General features: G+C 33.5%; 1 protein-coding gene across 1 annotated transcript; it reads right to left on the reverse strand.

Moving 5' to 3' along the window:
- Positions 1–4,546: 4,546 nt before the first annotated feature.
- LOC140431656 (rRNA N(6)-adenosine-methyltransferase ZCCHC4-like) lies at positions 4,547–13,838 on the reverse strand (the record flags this gene model as incomplete). Its single annotated transcript, XM_072519544.1, has 3 exons — positions 4,547–4,718; positions 13,223–13,454; positions 13,545–13,838. Coding segments are annotated over 3 exons (646 nt in total), but the record flags the coding sequence as incomplete, so codon positions are not given.
- Positions 13,839–20,972: the final 7,134 nt, after the last annotated feature.

The raw sequence follows: 20,972 nt of genomic DNA on the forward strand, positions 1-20,972 counted from the left end.
TACCTTGTAAAAATAGAACCAGCAAAGTTCGTTAAGATGTAAGGAGTTCGTGTTAAGGTGCTGCAATCTCGTTAAGTTGATTAAAATTAAATGTAACAACCTGCCCTGTACAACAAGTAACCGCGTTCTTCCCCCTAATAGTCAACCATTAACGATATTAGTGGTTCTTGGATTAGTCTGTTTTCTAGTATGTTACGAATAATGAAGAAACCATGTGGAAGTAAACTTTTAGTCAACTGTCGTCTATTCCTAAATAACGAAAACTGTTTATTGAAAGTACTGTTTTCATTTGGAATAAAACAAGATTAATAGATTGAAATAAATCGATGTCAAACTTTTGAAACAATAGCAAATTTATCGATCTGCGATCTTCCTCGCTTCGTATTCTCGTTGGTAGAATGACAAAACGTGTTAATCTCATGATTTGCAAAAAATTGTCACGAGGCATTGCCTTTAAAAAACTGACTAACCATACTCTTCCCAAATCAAAGGTTTTTAAAAAAGGTCCCAAAATACCAACGGGCATGTATAATTACTTCAATTACTACTCTTATTCTGCCCTGAAATTTATTTCTGCCAATCTCACAGAAATAAATATATTACTGCCAGGAAAGAGTATAAAAGAGATGCGGAATCGCAACTAAAATCATCAGATCTCATAGTTTCAGGAGATCTTCAGAAAGTGATAATGCTTCCAAGAGCAGACATGTTTAAAGAAGTCTTTTTTACTAGGCGCATAATTGCTTTTAATGAAAGTTTTGTTGGTGTCGGGAAGGGTAGAAACGTCCGTCCTTTAGGAATTCTGTGGCACGAAGGAATATCAGGAAGAAAAAAAGAAGATATAGTGTCTACTTTCTACGCATTCTTCCTAAAAAACAGGGATAAAGAATCCATAACAATTTGGCTGGATAATTGCTCGGGGCAGAACAAGAATTGGTGTTTGTTCAGCTTTTTTGTCTATATAGTAGATGCTACAGAAGTTAACTTAAAACAATTAACCATAAAATACTTTGAGCGTGGACACACGTTTATGTCCGCGGACCATTTTCACCACCAGGTAGGAAAAATCATTAAAGAGGGCCAAAATTGTTTGGGATTTTAATGACTATGTTCAATGTGTTCTAAATTCAACAAAACAGACCGATGTTGTAGTATTAGAGATTAGAAATTTCTATGAGTGGTTAGATTTCAGTTAAAAATACAAATTACAAAAGTCAACACCACGCTGCTATCTCAATAATATTTCGCTCGCAATTTTTACGAGGAGAGAGAAAACATTAAAATATAAAAACACGTACCTATGACACAGAAGATTTGACAGAACTGAACTTTTTAACTGCAGGTGCATTTAAAACTGGTATGACACCATCTCCACGAACATCTAACCGAGGAATTAGTCAAGCGAGAAAGCAAAAATTTACTGAATAACCTGCAAGCTATAATTCCAGCCAACAGTAGAAACTTTTGGGAAGAACTACCGGTAGGCGATGCAGCTTAAGACGAGGACGAAAATGGAGAATTTTAAGCTTTTTTACAATATTAGAGGACTATTAAGTTTTTATATATGAAAAAAAATGTTTCGTTATAAGTGTAATCTTCTTAAAGTGCCTATCCGTTCCGGATGTTGGCGATATAAGTGTAATAAAGGTTCGTTATAAAAAATCTTGTCCTATCTGAGATTTTTAATAAAATCCTAAGCTAAACCGTCCTATCTACCAAAACTCATGTAAGCCTTGAACTAATTACTTCCGTGGATTATCCACATAAATTGTATATACACAAATAAAGTTCATTCAAAATTACAGTTTGATATCATTAATATTACGGATGGCGCAGCAAACTAAAGTTAATTGCATTTTTCTCGAAATAGCACAATTGGTAGATAGGACCTTTCAGCTTAGCAGGGCAGTATTGGGTAAGATAAAAGCAATGTTGTTTAACCCTTTCTGACACGGCGTACACTGTAGTGTACATATACTTCAAATGCTAGTAATGGGCTATTTCCGAATCAACTCTCTGTAAGTCATGCGGCACACTGTAGTGTCGTATGACAAATTGCATATAAAATCGACGCATCACATTAAAACGTTTACCTTCTATTGTTTTGTGTAAAGTGACCATTCTTAGTACAGTGAATATCACGTTGGCGTATAACCTCAAATTAGTTACAACTGTTTCTGGTGTTTTTTGCGTGTTTATCAAACTGTTATATTTTTCTCGAGTCTATTGTAATTTCAGGTAAGTTATGAATTATTGGTTTCTTAGAAAACTTCTAATATTTTGATAGCATGAAGGTTTACAAATATGTACTTTACAGTGTACATGATGACTGACAGACGGTACTGGAAAAAACCGTTAACTGAGAAGGAACTTTATGAAATCATCAATGGAGATAATTCCGATTTAGAGGAACTAGATATGGAAGAGGATAATTACTTTGAAGATCGTGATATGCAGTGTAGGGGTAAGTGGGACTCTTCTTAGTTTTTTATTCCTTTTTCTTTAGCAAAATTGTGTGATATTAGAGTACTGTTGTTTGTAGATGAGAATGAATTGGTGGAAGGCGATATATGTGAGGAACCAGAAGAAGCTGCGCTGATTGAAATTGTGTCCGAATCACATGATATTCAAGACACGCCAATGCAAGAAATACACACATGTCAGACAGCAACACGAATTTGCAAGCGAATACCTGAAGTCACAAAATTTAATTGAAAAAGAACAGATCAGTTGGACAAAGGGGATCTATGAAATGTCAAAAAATATTTAGTTTTATAAAAGTAAGAAACAAGAAGTGATAAGTTTACCCAGTCCAGTAGAAATTTTTTACCAGTATTTCACGGATGAGCTCCTCAATATCTGCGTAGAAAAAACAAACTTATATGCTGTTGTTAGCTCTGTGCCAAACTTTCCCGCTACAAACATTGCAGAAGTCAAGACATTTTTTGGAATTCTGTTAATAATGGGTAATTTGAATTATCCGAGAGTCCGAATGTACTGGGAACAAAAATTTGCAGTTCCTCTAATATCTGAAAATATGCAAGTAAACAGATTTTTCAAACTACGAAATACGATGCATTTCACTTCCAACGAAGATCAACAGCCGGAAGACCGACTGTGGAAAGTACGCCCCCTTTTCAATACCATAAGAAAAGATGCAGGCAGTTGGAACCGGAGGAGGTATATAGTATCGATGAACAAATGGTTCCTTTTAAGGGTGCTGTGAATATTAAACAATACATTAAAAATAAGCCGACGAGATGGGGTATAAAATTATTCCTATTATGTGGGATACGTGGAACAATATATGATTTCATCGTCTACCAAGGTGCAAATACAGAACTGAAGGCAGAGTATATGTTGTTTGGCCAGTCTCCGGCTGTAGTAATGCACCTATCCGAGCAAATACCTCCAGGAGCACAACTTTATTTTGACAATCATTTCAGTTCTTATTGGTTATTTCAATGGTTGTCAAAGAAACCAATATATGCCGCTGGTACAATTCGGTTGGACCGCTTTTCTAAACCACCTTTTACTATGTGCCAAGAGAATAAAAAGAAACTTACCAGGGGTTTCGTCGAGAACGTTATCTGCAGAAAATCTGGTGTTGTACTAACCAAGTGGATTGATAGCGGAGTTGTTACTCTGGATTCCAATTTCGTTGGAGTAAGTTCTTCTGATGTATGTCGAAGATGGGATAAGAAGATAAAAGAGTATATTGAAGTGACACGCCCCAAAGTAGTTTCTCTTTATAACAATGGGATGGGAGGTGTTGACAAGTGCGATTTTCTTATTTCTTTGTACAGATCGTTTATCAGAACAAAGAAATGGACTGTTCGATTAATGTCACATGCTGTTGACATGGCTGTCACCAACAGCTGGTTGGAATATAGAAAGCAATCGGAGGAGCTGAAAATACCGCAAAAAAATGTCATGGACCTTATACATTTTCGACAACACGTTGCTGAGGCACTTATTTTGGCAGGAAAAATACTCAGCAAAAAACGGGGGAGACCTGTTTCAAATAATCCTCTACATCCTCAAGGTAGTTCTCCTGTAGGTAACGCAGCAGGTCCTTCTGGTAAACAAGTGCGTCCGATTGAAGATATTCGTTATGATAACTTTGGCCATTTACCGACTTTCTGTGACAAAATCGCTCGTTGTAAAGGAAGCAACTGTGGATCAAGAACGTATATTCGTTGCACAAAATGTCAAGTAACATTATGTATTGCTCGAAATCAAAACTGTTTTACAGATTTTCATACCAAATAAATAGTTTTTGTCAATTACAGTCTTATAAATAAAAATCATTTCATATTGATATGTGTCTGTTAATCATTGTCTACACTGCAGTGTACATGACGTAACTTCAGAATGTCAAATTTGACAAATTTTCTGAGGAGCTTAAAAATTGTAGAAAAATATTTCTAATAATCGCTAAAACTTAAAAAAAATTATATATCGTTTTAAAAAATTCGTGTCGGAAAGGGTTAACGCTTCTTAACCAGTTTTAAAAAATGAGACGAAGGCTATAAATAAAATGCAATTCTTATTCAAAATTTATTACAAACCAAATTATTCAAAATAACAAATTATTATCACTTTTTTTTCTTTTTGCGATTTGCTTCAGCTGATTTTTTCCTCTTCTGGCCTTTTGTTGGATTGAGCAATGGACAATCAGCTTTCTTATGGCCCAACTTCTTACAATTAAAACATTCCTAAAAATACAACAAAATATTAATGAAGTGCAATAATAATAAAATATTGTTAAAATCGAACACAATTAAAGCTACCTAATGTTTAAATATTTAAATAGAGAATAGGTACGTGTTATTAGTTTGTGCACTAAAAGGACTATTTGGTGCTTCTGAAGAATACTAAACATAGTAGGCGAGCGGAAAATGCCTATAAAATAAAACTCTACTGACCACAAACGTTGACTGTATATAGCCAATTGTAGTCATACTGTTTTCGATGTCGCTGAATCCGAATTTTAAGTTTATTCTTACTTGGAAATGTTGGAGCATGCTCAAAAATAAAATTTTAAGCAAAATTCGAAAAATCAATTGTATTCGCTAATCAACTACATAGTATCTTTGGTCGCTATGGATATTCCCTTTCAAAAATATTATTGCATGAACTATAACACTTTGAGACCCTGTGTACATGTGTATGTTCATAGCTTTTATTGTTTTGTTAAATACCAACTAGTCGCTTATCTATACCGAAATAGCATTCAGTCACTCAAATATACATTTACGATCCACATTTTTAACTTCTGCTTCCATCTAGTGGTCAACAGGTAAAGTTGTCAGCGATTTTGTTGTAAAGTGTCAGCTGTTTAGTTTGGTAACCGATACTGCTAGTTTTATTTTACGAGAAACTGTTATCTTTTGTGAAACGAATCGATCCAACTTTTTAAGTGTGTTATAAGGTAAGTAGTTTTTTATAAAGTACAAAACATTGCCATAAAAACGATAGTTTTGAAATAAACAAACATTTTTTAGATGCACATGAGCATGTACAAGTGGTCTGAAAGCATATTTCTGATTGTACATCTGTATGTACATATGGTCTAAACTTGGGTTTTAACTTAGTATTGTTGATTGCAGATAACATGGATTACAAAAGAAAAAAATATGATTTCGACAACCCAAAACATCTCCAAGAGTTAATTGACCTGATAGAGGACGGTAACGTATCAGAAATAGACAATTTGGAAGTTCCTGGAGGAGAGAGTTCTGACGAGGAGGATGGAATTCTGGATAACTGTGAGAATAAATCTATTATAAGACCAGGGGTTGATGCTTTGACCAGACGTGACACTGAGACACTGAAGAAGGTGATGGCAGCGAAAATGATAATGAGGAGTTAGGGAGAACTTATGATTCAGACGACGAATATATACCAGATGAAGTTGCAGGTTACTCGGGAACAAAAAAATTAGGAAGTAAAGTATGTTTCTCAGAAAAGGATTGTTCTAAAAAACCAAAACAAAGAGAAATTAAAACAAAAAAGAGAACCGTAGAGTGGACTAAGGCATCGATAGAGACTCCTACATTTACATGGCATCCTACTTTCCCAAATACAAGTCTTACAGAGCCACTGTACCCAATTCAGTATTTTTCGAAGTATATTTCAAATGATTTGTTTGAAAATATAGCAACATTTACAAATGTATATGCCTTACAGAACGGAAAAAATTTTAGACCAACTAATGAGTGAGAAATTAAAATTTTATTTGCACTTCATATAATGATTGGAAATTTAAACAAATTTCCCAAAATTAAGATGTACTGGGAAAGAAGCCTTGGTATTAGAATGTTCCTAGATAACATGTCTAGGGACAGATTTTTCCAGCTTAGAACATATTTACATCTAGTGAACAATTTGGAAAGACCAGCAGGTGATACAGATAAATTTTATAAGGTTCGTCCTATCATCGAGGCTGTTAGAAAGAGATGTTTACAGCTTGAACTTGAGGAAGTACTTAGTGTTGACGAGCAAATGATTCCTTACACAGGAAAACTTTCCGTAAAACAATATGTGAAGGGGAAGCCCTGTCCTTGGGGAATAAAATTATTCGTCTTGTGCGGAAAAAGTGGTCAGGCTTTTGATTTTGTTTTTTATCAGGGTAAATCTACTGAACTGAATGCAGAAAATAAAACAAAACATGGATTAGGCGCATCTATCGTTCTTCAACTAGCCGAAAGAATTTCCACCAGTGAAGGCCACAAATTATATTATGACAATTATTTCTCATCCTATGAACTACTTGAAATATTATTGGCCAAAAAAATATATGCTGGAGGGACTATTCGAATAGATAGATTTTACAAACCTCCTGTGTTACCAGACAATGAAATGCTGAAACTACCGAGAGATTCCGTAGATGAAGTCGTCAATAAAGAAAAAAATGTGGTGGTAGTCAAATGGTTAGATACAAAGACTGTGAAATTAGCCTCCAATTATGTTGGTGCAGGTAATTTAGACATAGTTAGAAGATGGGACAAAAAAGGCTCTTGTTACGTAGATGTTAACCGATCTGAAATTGTCAAAGATTATAATTATGGAATGGGCGGAGTTGATCTAATGGACCAGATGATTAATTATTATCGAATATTTATTAGATCGCGAAAGTGGACATTGCGTATTATTATGCACATGATAGACTTCGCTCTCACCAACAGCTGGCTGGAATACATGAAGGACTGCGACAAATGTAATACAACCAATAAGGATCGAATGAAATTTCTAGACTTCAGAGTCAGAGTTGCCGAAAGCCTAATAAATATGGGCAATTCAGTAAGTAGAAAAGGAGGAAGACCAGCATCTTCATCTCCTAAGCCTTCTATTTCAACATTTAAAAGACGAGGAGAGACGAGACCGTTTTTGGAAATACAAACGGACAATTTTGGTCACATACCGGAGTTTGATTCTAAGAAGGAGGCTACTAGGTGTAAAAACACAGATTGTAATGGACGTAGTCATGTGTTCTGTACAAAATGTAAAATACATCTGTGTTTAATTAAGGCTAGAAACTGTTTTGCAGCTTTTCATGAACAATAAATATGTAATAATAATTACTTTGTAGTAAATATATTTTTAGTGTTATTTATATTTAAGACCATATGTACATACATATGTACAATAAAAAAAAATTTTTTTTTAAAAGCGTACACACGTTTTTTTCATTTTGTCTTACTAATTGAAGACTTTTGAAATATAAAAACACATATGATTTTTTTTTTTTTTAATTCTCAAAGGGTTAAAGTGTTTAGACGCGCCCTAAATATTTCACCAAAATCTACGAGGAATGGTCATCATCATCATCATTGGCTCTACAACCCATAGTGGGTCTTGGCCTGCTCCAGGATGAGCTTCCATTCCTTACTATTCTTCACCTTCGTTTTCCTATTTCGTACTCTTAAGTCTTCCTCCACCTGGTCTTTAAATAACGCTCTGGGCCTGCCTCTCCATCTTATCTCATCCGTTCATTGGTTATAAATATGTTAAACCTAGTAGTATCAGATTCACTATAAAGACGGTACAGCTCAAAATTATAGCGCCTGTGCAATAATCCGTTTTTTTTTGCACATTTTTTTTGCACAAAATTTAACTGCCATTTTATCGAAGAAGCATATAACACCGTAGCAGATCGAAATAATTGGAATCTACTCAACCCAAACGAAAGATCACCTACCACTGAACAGGTTGCCCAAGCCATTAAAAGCTTAAAAATAATAAAGCACCAGGAACTGATCAAATTTATAGTGAGCTCTACAAGAATGGTGGTGACGCCCTGGTACAAGCACTGCATAAACTTTTACTTCTCGTCTGGCAAAATGAGACCATGCCCTGGGAATGGTCTCAAGACGTGATATGCCCGTTACATAAAAAAAAGCGATCAGCTCCAGTATTACAACTACAGAGCAAATATTATCTACGAAAGGCTACAAGTTTAAACTTTTGGCGTAGTTGGACAATACCAGAAAATTTACTCTCGAAAAATCAACAATTGACCAGATTCAATCAATAAGACAGATCCTCGAGAAAACATTAGAATTTAACATCGAAACCCATCACCTATTCGTCGCATCACCTTTAATGCCGCATACGACAGTGTCACGAGAACAGTACTATACCAATCAATGCGTGAGTTTGATATACCAGAAAAACTTATCCGATTAACGAGAAAGAAAATGTCAAAATTAAAAGCCAGCGTTAGGATACAGGGAGAAAATTCTCGATCTTTTGAGATAGAAGATGGACTCAGGCAAGGGGATGCCCTGGCTTATCTCCTATTTAACATTGCCTTGAAAAAGGCAGTCCGAGACACACGAATTAGAGACGGCGATACTATTTACAATAGATCGATAAAAATTTTAGCATACGCTGATGACATTGACATAATAGGGCGTAAGCACGTGAGATGTTGAGCAATATTTCCTACAATTGAAAACGGCGACAAATCAGGTCGGTCTCGTCATCAACGAAGACAAAACCAAGTACATGTTGGTTACTAAGAATCCTATAACAAATGAGGAACGGAAAACAGCATTTGGAAGTCAAATCTTTGAACGTGTTGACAGCTTCACATACCTTGGCTCGATAGTGACTACTACCAATAAAACAAGCAAAGAAATTAAAAGAGGAATAAACCTTACCAATAGGGCATACTATGGGCCCCAAAAACAATTTCACTCAAGAATTATCCAAAGAAAAACCAAAATTATTATATACAAAAACAATGCTGAGGTCGGTCCTCACATACGGAGCGGAAATATGGACTCTAACGCAAAAGGATAAAAGACTTCTAGGAATATTCGAGTGTAAGATACTCCGCAAAATATTTGGAGCTATAAACGATCAATGGTAGTGGCGCAAACGATTTAATTTCGAATTAAATTAACTCTTTAATGAACCAGATGTCGTAATGTTCATTAAAACACAGCGACTTAGATGGACCGGACACATAATACATGCCTGATACAATGCCTGACAACATGATTGCTAAAAAGCTAACCACAGGAACACCTATAGAAAGAAGAAGCAGAGACCGACTTAAAGATACTAAAGATCAGAAGACGGTAACACGTTGCCAAAAACCGGACATAATGGCGAATAATCTTAGAACAGGCTCCACAGAGGATTGTCGAGCCAAAGATGATGATGATGGTGAATAGCCTAAATGTTCATCGCTTTTTCTTATCGTCCATGTTTCGGACGCTTAGGAAGGGATGGGCTTGATAAGAATTCCGTATATCAATATTTTTGTTCTTTACTTTTTGATCGTTGATTTTTCTTTGCGAAACCCACACTGATATTTGCCTATTAGGTTTTCACAATATCCCGATAGTCGATCGTAAAGAATGTAGGCCAATATTTTGTGTCAGGTTTAGGAAGGTAATTACTCTGTAATTGCCATAGATTATTGGATCTCCTTTCTTGTGAGTACGTACATTTATACATACATTCCAGTCAATAGTTCAGATTTTTTAGGTCATGTTTTAAAAGCTTCAAAAGACTGCCATCTGTACCAGGAGCTTTGTTTTCTTTCAGTTTTTTTATTGCTTTGATGACTTCTTCCTCTGTTAGGATGTTACTTAATTTCTTGTTTCGTCGTCAATGTCTTCAAGCTGGATTTCTGCTACTTGTAACCCTTCTTATTTCTTATATTTAGATTAATTATCTCTCCCGTTCTAAATCTTATGATAAATAATCTAGGTTTGAATTCCTTTCTATTTTGGCTAACCATCTGTAGAATTTTCGCGCTTCCATTTGTGTGTAGTACTTTAGTTCTTTCAGTGGAATTTCAATATGCTGTTTCTTCTTTCTTTTCAGTATTCGTTTTTCGTCTTATCTCAGCAGCCTATACTCTTCTTCTACTTTTCTCGTTATTCGCCCTGGTGTCTTTCATACTGTTTGATTCTTTCTTTGTGTTGGTTGTGCACATTCCTCATCGTACCAGTCTGACCTTACTTTTGACGCTTTTGCCTTCCAATCCCTTTAGTTGCCACCTCTTACAATATGGTTCTACACTGCCTCCAATGGTTGTTATCATCTTTAACTATATCATCCGTATAGTTCTCTAGCTAACCTTCGAGACTCTCCTCAAATCTCTTCGCTATCTCAAGGATTTTTAATGCTTCTATGTTAAACCTTTTCTTTTTAACTCCTCTGATTTCTTGACATTGGAGATTCTAGCTCTCATTTTCATTTGGACTAATGTAGTGGGTGCTACATACTACTACCACAGAATAATTAACAATCAGAATGACCAGTCTGCTTGTCAAGATAAGTACGCGCATCTCGTTCGCGCAGATGGAATCAGCCATGTTTTAAACGGAACCAGTGCTGTTCAGTGAAATTTTATCTTGTGTGCATAGAAAAATTAACCTGGTTTAATTTATTTACGGCAACCATAGACATAATATGCACTATTTTATTCGAACTTTTAGTTGAAGAATAGATTAAATTATTTCGAATTTACTAAATTATTAATCTCTAAAAATTTAAATTACAGTTCTGTCGTAGCTTGTCACAAATTTCTCAATCCGAGTCTGTTTCTGTTTAAAAAATGGCGATCGCGTGCTGACATACTGCAAAGGCGGCATCTGAGAGTAAGTATTCTCATTGTTATTTATTCTGCGCTAATACTACTAAACGTAGTAGGAGTCTATGTTTGCCCCGCGCCTTAATGATATGTCTATTACGTCACTGAAGTCTCTCATGTCGACTACTACATGGTCGATTTGATTTACTAAACGGTATGAGGACTGGTTAACGTTTAAATATTTTATTGCGAGCTTTCACTAGTTTTATGTTTACATAGAAGTTGAGTCAGAAACTCCTGAGTTTAGGATTTTATTAACACAATATTAAAATTAATAAAATGAAGAAGTTTTCTGGAAATTTTCAATTTAAAATATATAATACAAAAAGAGATGTCTCACTTTAGAGATTGGCTGTGATTTGCGCAATAGTAGTCATAAAAAAGAAGTGAGTAGTTGGGGTCAATTGTTAATAAAAATATATTTGGATTCAGCTATCTCGAAAACATAAAGTATGATTATAGTTGGCCATTCGCCTAATGTGGTCATTTTGTTGTTTGAATTTCGTCCTTTTTAGGTACTTTTTTGTCTTTAGATTTTAACTACATAGCTTTTCTAGATTTATCTGTTAAATAAATTTGATTAATTGATTGAAAAGACAACAGAAGCACATGTTAACAAAATCGAAAATTAAAACAAAACAAATGGTACTATTGATGTGTAACGAGTCCGTCACTTCCATAATTCTTTATTCACTCTAAATAAAATTTTTAAATCCACATCCTCTTAATAATTTTCTTAATTTTTAAATTCTAAGTTGGTATTGAACAGCGACACCTGTGGCGCTGTATCGAGACATAATTATCCCGCAATTAGCGCTCATTCTGGGTTTAACTTTTTGGAAGACAAGTTCGGTTAACTAAGAAGGGTAGGCGGCGAGAGAAGGCTAAATTTGTTTTAAGAATATTAATTTTTGTTGGAAAAGAAGAATATGGATAGTTTTAGTTGTTTTGTGGGGTATACTATTTGATTTATAGCCACTCTTACCTACTTAAGAAGTTAAATCCAGAGTCAAGGATTTTTTTCATTTTTTTTTTTTGGGATTTATTAAGAGGAAAAAACAAGAATTACGTTTTGAATTTACACATTTGCCCGTTACCCTTAGCTGTTCCGTCAGAGGTCCAGATCTCTCTAAGACTATTCCCGGACCACTTCAGGGAACCAGACGGAAAGACCTCCCTTATTTAGCGTGTGGAACATTGTTCATTTTTATATTGTTTTATTCATTAATTGTTAATATTTTTTTTTATATTTCTTTTTCAAATCATGAATGTTCTTTTACCATTTCTTTTTCAATCTTAAATCATTCTATTTCATTTAATATAAAGACCCGTCATTTTTTTTTTTAATTCTAAATAACATAAACACCAATTGTCAACTACAGGTCGAGGTTTTAAATCTCCCTTTTAACTCAGTTGTACGGTTTTATGTGTACACATTTAATCAGAGAGTTATTAATTGTTATTGTATTATTATATATTTAAACCTTTGGACATCTATCCCGTCAGGATAGTGTCCTCATTACTTTATTATAACATTTATTATAGTTGAAAGCCGAAGTACAGAGTTATATCTCTAGTAGGCAAATAAATTACCTTTTTAATTCATATCATTAAAATTTTCTTATTTTTTGTATTTGTAAATTCAGATCATCAAGTATCAGTTGTGTATAACCAGGGAATTTATTTTTTTTGTATATAACTAGGTCGACTGTACATAATTAGTGGTGGGTAGTTGTTTTACAAGATACAATACGTTGGAAAGTATATGTTAATACTTTCCTGGCGCCCACTTACACTTTGGAGCAACTTCCATAATTTACTACTTTCATTTACGTTATTTCTATTTTTTTATCCTGTTTTTAAGTATCCTGTCATTCATTTTCTTATTCTACGGTCTCTGTAGGGCATGCAAATTGGCCGAATCCTCTTTTGAGTGTTAAGTAGTCACTCTCCGGCACCTTCTGCTAGCCAGCTCTAAATTTTTTGTTACCTTTACATTACTCCAAATACTTGTGTTACAGTACACACATTTTTTGTTACAGATGGAAAATAATGCATAACATTGAATTAACAAAAAAGAAGAAAACATAATAACAAGAAAACTACCTTAACAAACTCAATGTTTGCACAACTATGTACAACTTGGGCACACCTGCCACATTTTTGGCAATGTTTCCATGTAGGTTTCACACATCTACTACACTCTTCACAGTGAACATAGGTAACACCATTTTTTGAAGTACAAGAGTTACATGCAGCACAATGTTTATTTTCTTTTGCGACCCATCTTTTACATATTTTACAATGTTTATGTTCTGGAGAAGGTAATTTTATCAAACTGAAAATAAAAAAGATAAAAAAAATGTTAACAAAAACCAATCTATCCATTGAATAACACTAAGTTATTATGTAAATATTTTTTGCCTACCTGGGTTTGACATTAGTAAAAATTCTGATTGGTGACCCTTGTTTTCTTCCTCCGGAATTAGTTTGAAAAGATTGATGGTTCTCATACTCTACTTTATAATCCAGCATAGAAAAATCTGGTAGTGAATTCACAATTTGTGGTTCCATAAAGTATGGATATATCCAGAAAATTGGCAGAGTATTTTGGGTTTGGTTAAGTTTCTGATATTGATTATTTATTCTTTTAAATGTTGCTGAAATCAACTCTGTTCTTCCCCCAAATGGTGGATCTGTTATTATTACCATATCTTTACCACTAAAAACATTAATATATTATTAGGAATTTGTATATTAGGAACTAGTCTAAGACCCCATAAATCAAAAAAGAATAAAAATTTTACTTGGCACACATTGTGCCGAAAATAAACATTCTAAAAAGCAACCGCAACAGGAGAAAAAGTTCTGTAATATGTTCTTAATTGCAGATCAAACAATAACACAGATTTTTGCCAGATGGCAAAGAACAAATCTTCATATATTATTAAATTGATTATGATTTAATATACTATTAAAATTGAAATATTGAAATAGTCTAGCTAGATGTTATACCACAATATTTTGCAAAGTTAGATATGAAACTTATAAATTGATAATATTGTTTATGAAACCTTTTTTAAAAAGATTGGTGAAGGTGAACTGAAAGATAACATAGGAAAATATGGTCTGGGAATACGAAATGAAAGAGGAGATATGTTGGCATCTTTTTGCGTAGAAAAGCAATAAGTAATAACAAACACAATTTTCCAACTTCCTAAACGTCGTCTTTACACCTGGACATCACCAGCAGATACACCTGAACGAGTTGTTCGTAACCAAATAGACTTCATATGTATAAATAAGAGATACAGAAATTCAGTATTAGCAGTAAAAACATATCCAGGCGCAGATGTACGAACAGATCACAATATTTTAGTAGGAAAAATAAGACTGAGATTAAAAAGAGTTGCAAGGAAGAATAAGCAAACAGTTACTATTGATAGAGAAAAGATGTTAAATGATACTGTAAAACAATAAATAACTAGTATATTAGAACAAAAAATGAAGTTAACATCAAGCAAAGAGGAAAGTACTGAGGAAAACTGGACGAGAATTAAAGACATCTTAAAGACTGTCCAAGAAACAAAATTGAGTGCGCTAAAAGCAAGAAAAAAACAAGATGACAGAAGAAATACTGAGACTTATGGATCAAAGAAGAGAAGTCAGAAATAAAGATAAAAACGAATACAAGGGGATCCACGCAATAATCAGACAGAAGATAAGAAAGAATGTAATGAAATTGAACCATATGAAAAGAAACACGATACATTTCATCTGCACAAGAAATTAAAAGAGGTCGCTGGAAACAAACGGAAACAAGTATCCCAAAGTTTAGAAGACAGAAACGGATACAGAATATTAGACATCAATGAACAGTTAAAAGAATGGGAAAACTACATTTCTGAATTATTTGAAGATGAGAGAGTAGAACACTATACACCGATTGCTATATCAGGTCCATCTATAACAGAAAGTGAGGTTACACGTTCAATACAAACGGCAAAAAATGGAAAAGCACTTGGCCCCGATGAAGTAAGTGCTGAAATACTAAAGTTTTTGGGAGAAAATGGAATTAAAGCTTTGTGTAATCTCTAATCAGAATTTATGACACTGGGATATTACCAACTGATTGGTTAAAGTCGACATTTGTCACAATACCTAAGAAACATCGATCGTCCAAAGACATGCGGTGATTATCAGACAATAAGTCTGATGAGTCACGTTTTGAAGATCTTCCTGCTAGTAATACCTAAGAGAAGCCTTGTTTAGTATACAGGTGCTAGTACAGAGATGCAGAGATATAAATCAAAATGTGTACATTTGCGCAATCAATTTTGAAAAGGCTTTTGACAAAGTAAGACATAACAAAATGTTAGAAATATTGGAAACAGCTGGACTGGACGATAAAGATCTACGAATAATTACAAATCTATACTGGCATCAAGTGGCAAGAATAAAGGTTGAACAAGAACTGTCAGATGAAATAAATATAAAAAGAGGAGTGAGACAAGGCTGTATATTGTGAATGGAGTAACCGTCAACAATATTAGATATGCCGACGATACCTTAGTACTTGCTAATTGCGGAGAAGACCTTCAAAATCTTATGAACAAAATAAAACAGACTTGTGATCAGTTGGATTAAAACTCAACGCTAAGAAAACTAAATATATGATAGTTAGCAAATAAAATTATATACAGGATGACGGTATAAAAGTCGGAGATGCTACACTGGACAGAGTAGAGAAACTCGTGTATCTCGGCAGTAATATCAATGAGAGCTGGTATCCAACCGCAGAAATTAAAAGCCGAATAGAACAAGCCCGATCTGCCTTTGTAAAAATGAGAAACATACTTTGCAGTCACGATCTTAGCATTGACCTTAGAGTTCGAATGACATCTTGCTACATATTTCCTGTCCTGCTGTATGGAGTGGAAGCGTGGACTCTAACTGAGGCTATCCTTAAACGCTTGACAGCCTTTGAGATGTGGGTATACAGACAACTACTGAAAATAAGCTGGGTCGACAGAGTTAGAAATGAGGAGGTCCTTAGACGGCTGAACCAAACAACACAACTGGTCAATATAATAAAGAAACGCAAGCTGGAATACTTCGGTCACATTAAAGAAGACACCCTGAAAAATATGATCTTTTACATCTGATCATTCAGGGAAAGATCCAAGGTAATCGAGGTACTGGTAGAAGAACATCATGGCTGAAAAATCTAAGAAAATGGTATGGAAAATCAACTACATCGTTATTTAGAGCTGCTGTCAATAAAGTCACGATAGCGAATATGGTAGCCAACATGATATCCAACAATCGATAATGGTCATGGAACTAGAAGAAGAAGAAACCTTTTTTAAAAAATTTACATTTATTTTAAAAAATGCTTACTTCTTTTAATTTATAAAATACTTGGAGGTCTTGTAAAGAAAATGAGTTCAAAATGGATTTTTTTAGTTATTTTAAACCCCAAAAGGGTCAATTATATTAAGATAATTAAACTCTAATTTCACTATTTGGGAGAGTGAGTCATCGTTTGAAGGCGTAGAAGTGGGGAAAGACGTATGAAAATCCAGTGGCGTACACTCACTTTTATTTCATCGTTAATTATATTATATTGTTTAAATATTATTGTTCAAAATAGGCCACAATATATTTATCTGCAGGTTTTTACTGAAGTTTCCATCTCTATATCCAAAGACCGTTTTCAAAGATATAAATTATAGTTATATTTATTTTATTTGTTTATTATTATATATTTATATATTCCTATTTTTTTTTTTTTTTTAACTTTAAAAACGGTCTCTGTACTAGAGATCGAAACGTCAGTAAAATAAACATGTAAATATATGTATTGTGGCTTATTTCCAACATTCTCCCTAAAAATACGGAATGCCACAAGCAAAAAGCTACAGAAGAATAAATATTGCTATCATTTGTATATTTGAAAACGATCTCTTTATATAGAGATCGAAAAATCAGTAAATTAAACCTATAAATAAATATTTTGTGGCTTATTCCATACAGTCTCCTAAAAATACAGAATGCCACAAACAAAAAGCTATAAAAAACAAGTAATTTTGCAGAAAGCTTACTGATGCCACCAGGCTGTCGCGGAAGTTACGCTAAAACGTCTTTTGACGTGACCCGTCCTTAAAGAGTTACACAATGAAATTTTTTTAAAACAAATTTTAAGCCAGTTTCCACACCACCCGAGAGGTATGTCCTGTGGCGCGTCACTTTTTTTTAAATGGGTGTTCGCCAAGAGCCATATTGTCCCATTAAATAAAATAAACAAAAACTCTGAGATAGCGCGAAAACAAAACAAAATAAAATCCTATAAAATAAAATAAAATTCTATAAAAACAAAATAAAAATAATTTTGGATGTAACAAAACATTGTATTATTCTATTTAAACACAAACACTATACACACTTACTATGTTCTTCTCGTTTTTTTTTTGTTTTTGGTTTTTTTTATGCTGATGCCTACTAAAATATTAGAAAATATTATTCGCTGTCTAAATCTGAAGATGCAGTGCTACTATCGCTGTCATTATCTTCACCTGGTGTAATTATAATTGGCTCTAGTAAAACTTTGACATGAGTGTCAAGTTACGTATATACGATATTCTTCTTTAATTATGTGGACTATACATTTAGCACATTTCTCTGGAGTTACATGGAGGATTGCTTGAATCAAAAGTTCCTTAACTTCGTTTAATTTGAGCGTTTTGTTATTGCGTGCTATTTTCCCTTTCACTTGCGCCCAGATAAGTTCAATGGCATTAAGTTCGCAATGCTAAGGTGGTAGACTTAGAACTTTGACACCATAATCTTTTGCAGTTTCATCCACAACATATTTAAGAATATTCACTTTTCCTTAACCGTGCAATGTCAAGTAGTTGAATTTTGAGCATTGATTCTTCGAATGCAATCCCCTTTTCTGTAAGCCATTCTTGAATTCTTCCTTTCCGCCATGCCGTCGTCGGTAATTGTTCTAGTCTGCGGCTATGATATGGCGCATTGTCCATAACAACCACAGACAAAGATTCCAATTTTGGTAAGATTCTCTTAAACCAGCGCTCAAATACTTCGGAAGTCATTTCTTTATGATAATCACCTGATTTTTTCGACTCAAATTGAAGCAAACCATCATCAAAGAACCCTGTATCACTTCCTATATGGGTGATGATTAAACGCCGTCCCTTTCCTGATGGAGCTTTTAATCCCGTAGACTAGCCTTCTATAAAATGCTTCGCGTTTACTTTTGACATTTAAATCTTGCCAAACTTTTCCAACTGTATGACCTTCGTTAATCAGGTTTCATCCAAATAATATATTTTGCATCCAGTGCTGCGAATTTTTCGTATTTCTTCTAAATATTTTCTTCTCCACAGAATAATTTCATTTTTTTCTAATAGCATACTTTTTCTGTTGCGTTTTACATATCGAAAGTTCATTTCGCGCATGGTTCTGATTAAGACCCTATGAGATATCTTGGGTAAAGAGTCATCTTTTTTGAGCTCTTGAGAATTTCTTTTCAGTGTTGGAATTTCACTCCGAAAATAAAATGAATGAATTTTTCGACGTATAATATTCCTTGTCTCGTCATCGAAAACAATGCTTTTTCCTACCTCTAGTTTTACCTTTTTCTTGCTTTTTATTTTCCGATGTATTTTTAAGTACACGATAAATACAGCTAACGGATACTTTTGTTAAACTGCTACAAATGTCGACCGCTTGGCTAACATTTAATGCCATTTTTTGCTGACAATTCCTTCATAAACGTTTCGTATCATTACCTTCTCTTCGGACGTTAACATTTTCCGTCTCTTTTGCGGCTTTTCATTTTTGGAATCAACATCAGAATTTTGCTGTCTTCTCTTGGAACAACTCGGTTTTTTCGTCCAACTCCAATAAAACTCAAACCAAATAATCACAGAATATAACTAAAAATTTACTATATATATTCATATAGCATAACTTATAGCATAAAATATATTCATAAAATTCAACACATGCCCTACCCTTAGAAACACCTATGTACATGAACTATTCTTGCTGGGCACTTGCTCGACAAAAACTAGTTTTACGGATTTCTGTGAGTCGGAATTCCGTCGCTAATTCCAAAGTTGCCAAACGATTGAAAAATATTGTTTTAAAATATCGATTTTTATTTTATAATTTTAAATATGTAACGAAACGAAACATATAAATAAAATTTATTTAATTACAATTATGTACTTAATTTTTACTATTGAAAAAATAATATTTTTTGGTATTTTTATGACGGTAATAATCGCTGCGTCGAAGAATACAGGTTTTGTATGACCATAATTACTACTTGTGAACAACAATTGGCTACACTGTACGGCAACTCCTGGTCAGTTTTTCTATAGAGAAGCACCAATAAATATACTACTTTATATATTCTGTAATTTCTTATGAGGAAACGCAAATTGCAATCGAGAAACAGGCAGTTTTCGAGGGCCGCTGTGTACATTTAAATTTGAGGATATTCCGCGTTTAAACTATGAAATCACTCTTCTGATTTGAAGGTTTCTACTATAGAATTTAGCAAAAAAAAATTGATTTTACAAATTTTTTTACATATCTACAAGGTACTACGGTAGAGGTACGTATAATTATTGTTTCCACCAGAAACAAAACATCCATTCAAGCTTTGTAATCTTTAGTTTCCAGTTGAGCCAATTTTTGTTATAACAATCCAAACAACTCAATGCAAACAAACAAGCTCAAGATCAGACATTCTTACAGGTTAGGACTTGTTAAATTTGGGTTTTACCAAAGAATATAGATGCATATAGAAGGACAGTTCAAATGGGCGATTTGGTTACAGTTATTATACTTCAAACACTCCTTAAGAGGACAACTACATAAACTCAACCGTGCCATAGGCTTGAAACCATCATGAAAGATATAGTTAGGGCAAAGTGGGAAGAGAAGTACAAACGGAGCTATTTATTTAAATTAGCATCCACGCTTACCTAATCAAATTTCGATGCCCTTGATTAGCAAACTGTCTTTTTTTTTGTTTTTTTCACAATAAAATCTTTATTTTTAACATATTAAATTATTTAATTTTTTCATTTTAAAACTTAAAAAGATATGAAATTTAAATTATTCAAAGTATTTATTTTTTTATTACATGTAAATAAAATTTTATACCTTTGAATTAAAAATAGCTTTGTTCCAACACTACAAAAAAACCTCACATAACTTTTTATTATACTATTTTTTTTTGTCCAAAAATTTACGAAACATTTTAAAAAGTTTTCAAAATTATATTCAACCAAAAAATTTCATTTTCTCAGCACTTTTCATTAAACTTTTTAAAGTATTTTCGAAATTATTTCATTGAACAATTGTCCTGTTCAAAAAAGTATTCAATGAAACTTTTAATGAATGGTCTATGTGAAAGTTTTTAAACTGTATGGGTACTATTTAATCTTGTTTTAAAATAACAACTACTAGTAAAACCTAATTTTCACAATGAATAAATATTGGGGAAATTATTTCAATATAGTCTTAAATTGATTTATACTTAATTGAAAATAAACTGATGACATTAATTAAAATTAAAATTAATTTTATGTATAAATTTATGACATTTACTATTCGCTAAAGAAAACAAAAAGATGGATCCGTGCTATTAATATGAAAAAGTAAATATCACATAACTTCATTTTTTATGCAATTGAAATAGGAAAAATTTAAATAATTTACCTTAAATGATATTTATAAGGCCTCAAGCTAACTGCAGAGTGCCTGATGACTTTAGCTTTTATATCATAACTTTTACTATTAACTCTGAGATAGCGCG

This window comes from Diabrotica undecimpunctata, unplaced genomic scaffold, assembly GCF_040954645.1.
Source record: "Diabrotica undecimpunctata isolate CICGRU unplaced genomic scaffold, icDiaUnde3 ctg00001126.1, whole genome shotgun sequence".
Lineage (NCBI taxonomy): Eukaryota > Metazoa > Arthropoda > Insecta > Coleoptera > Chrysomelidae > Diabrotica > Diabrotica undecimpunctata.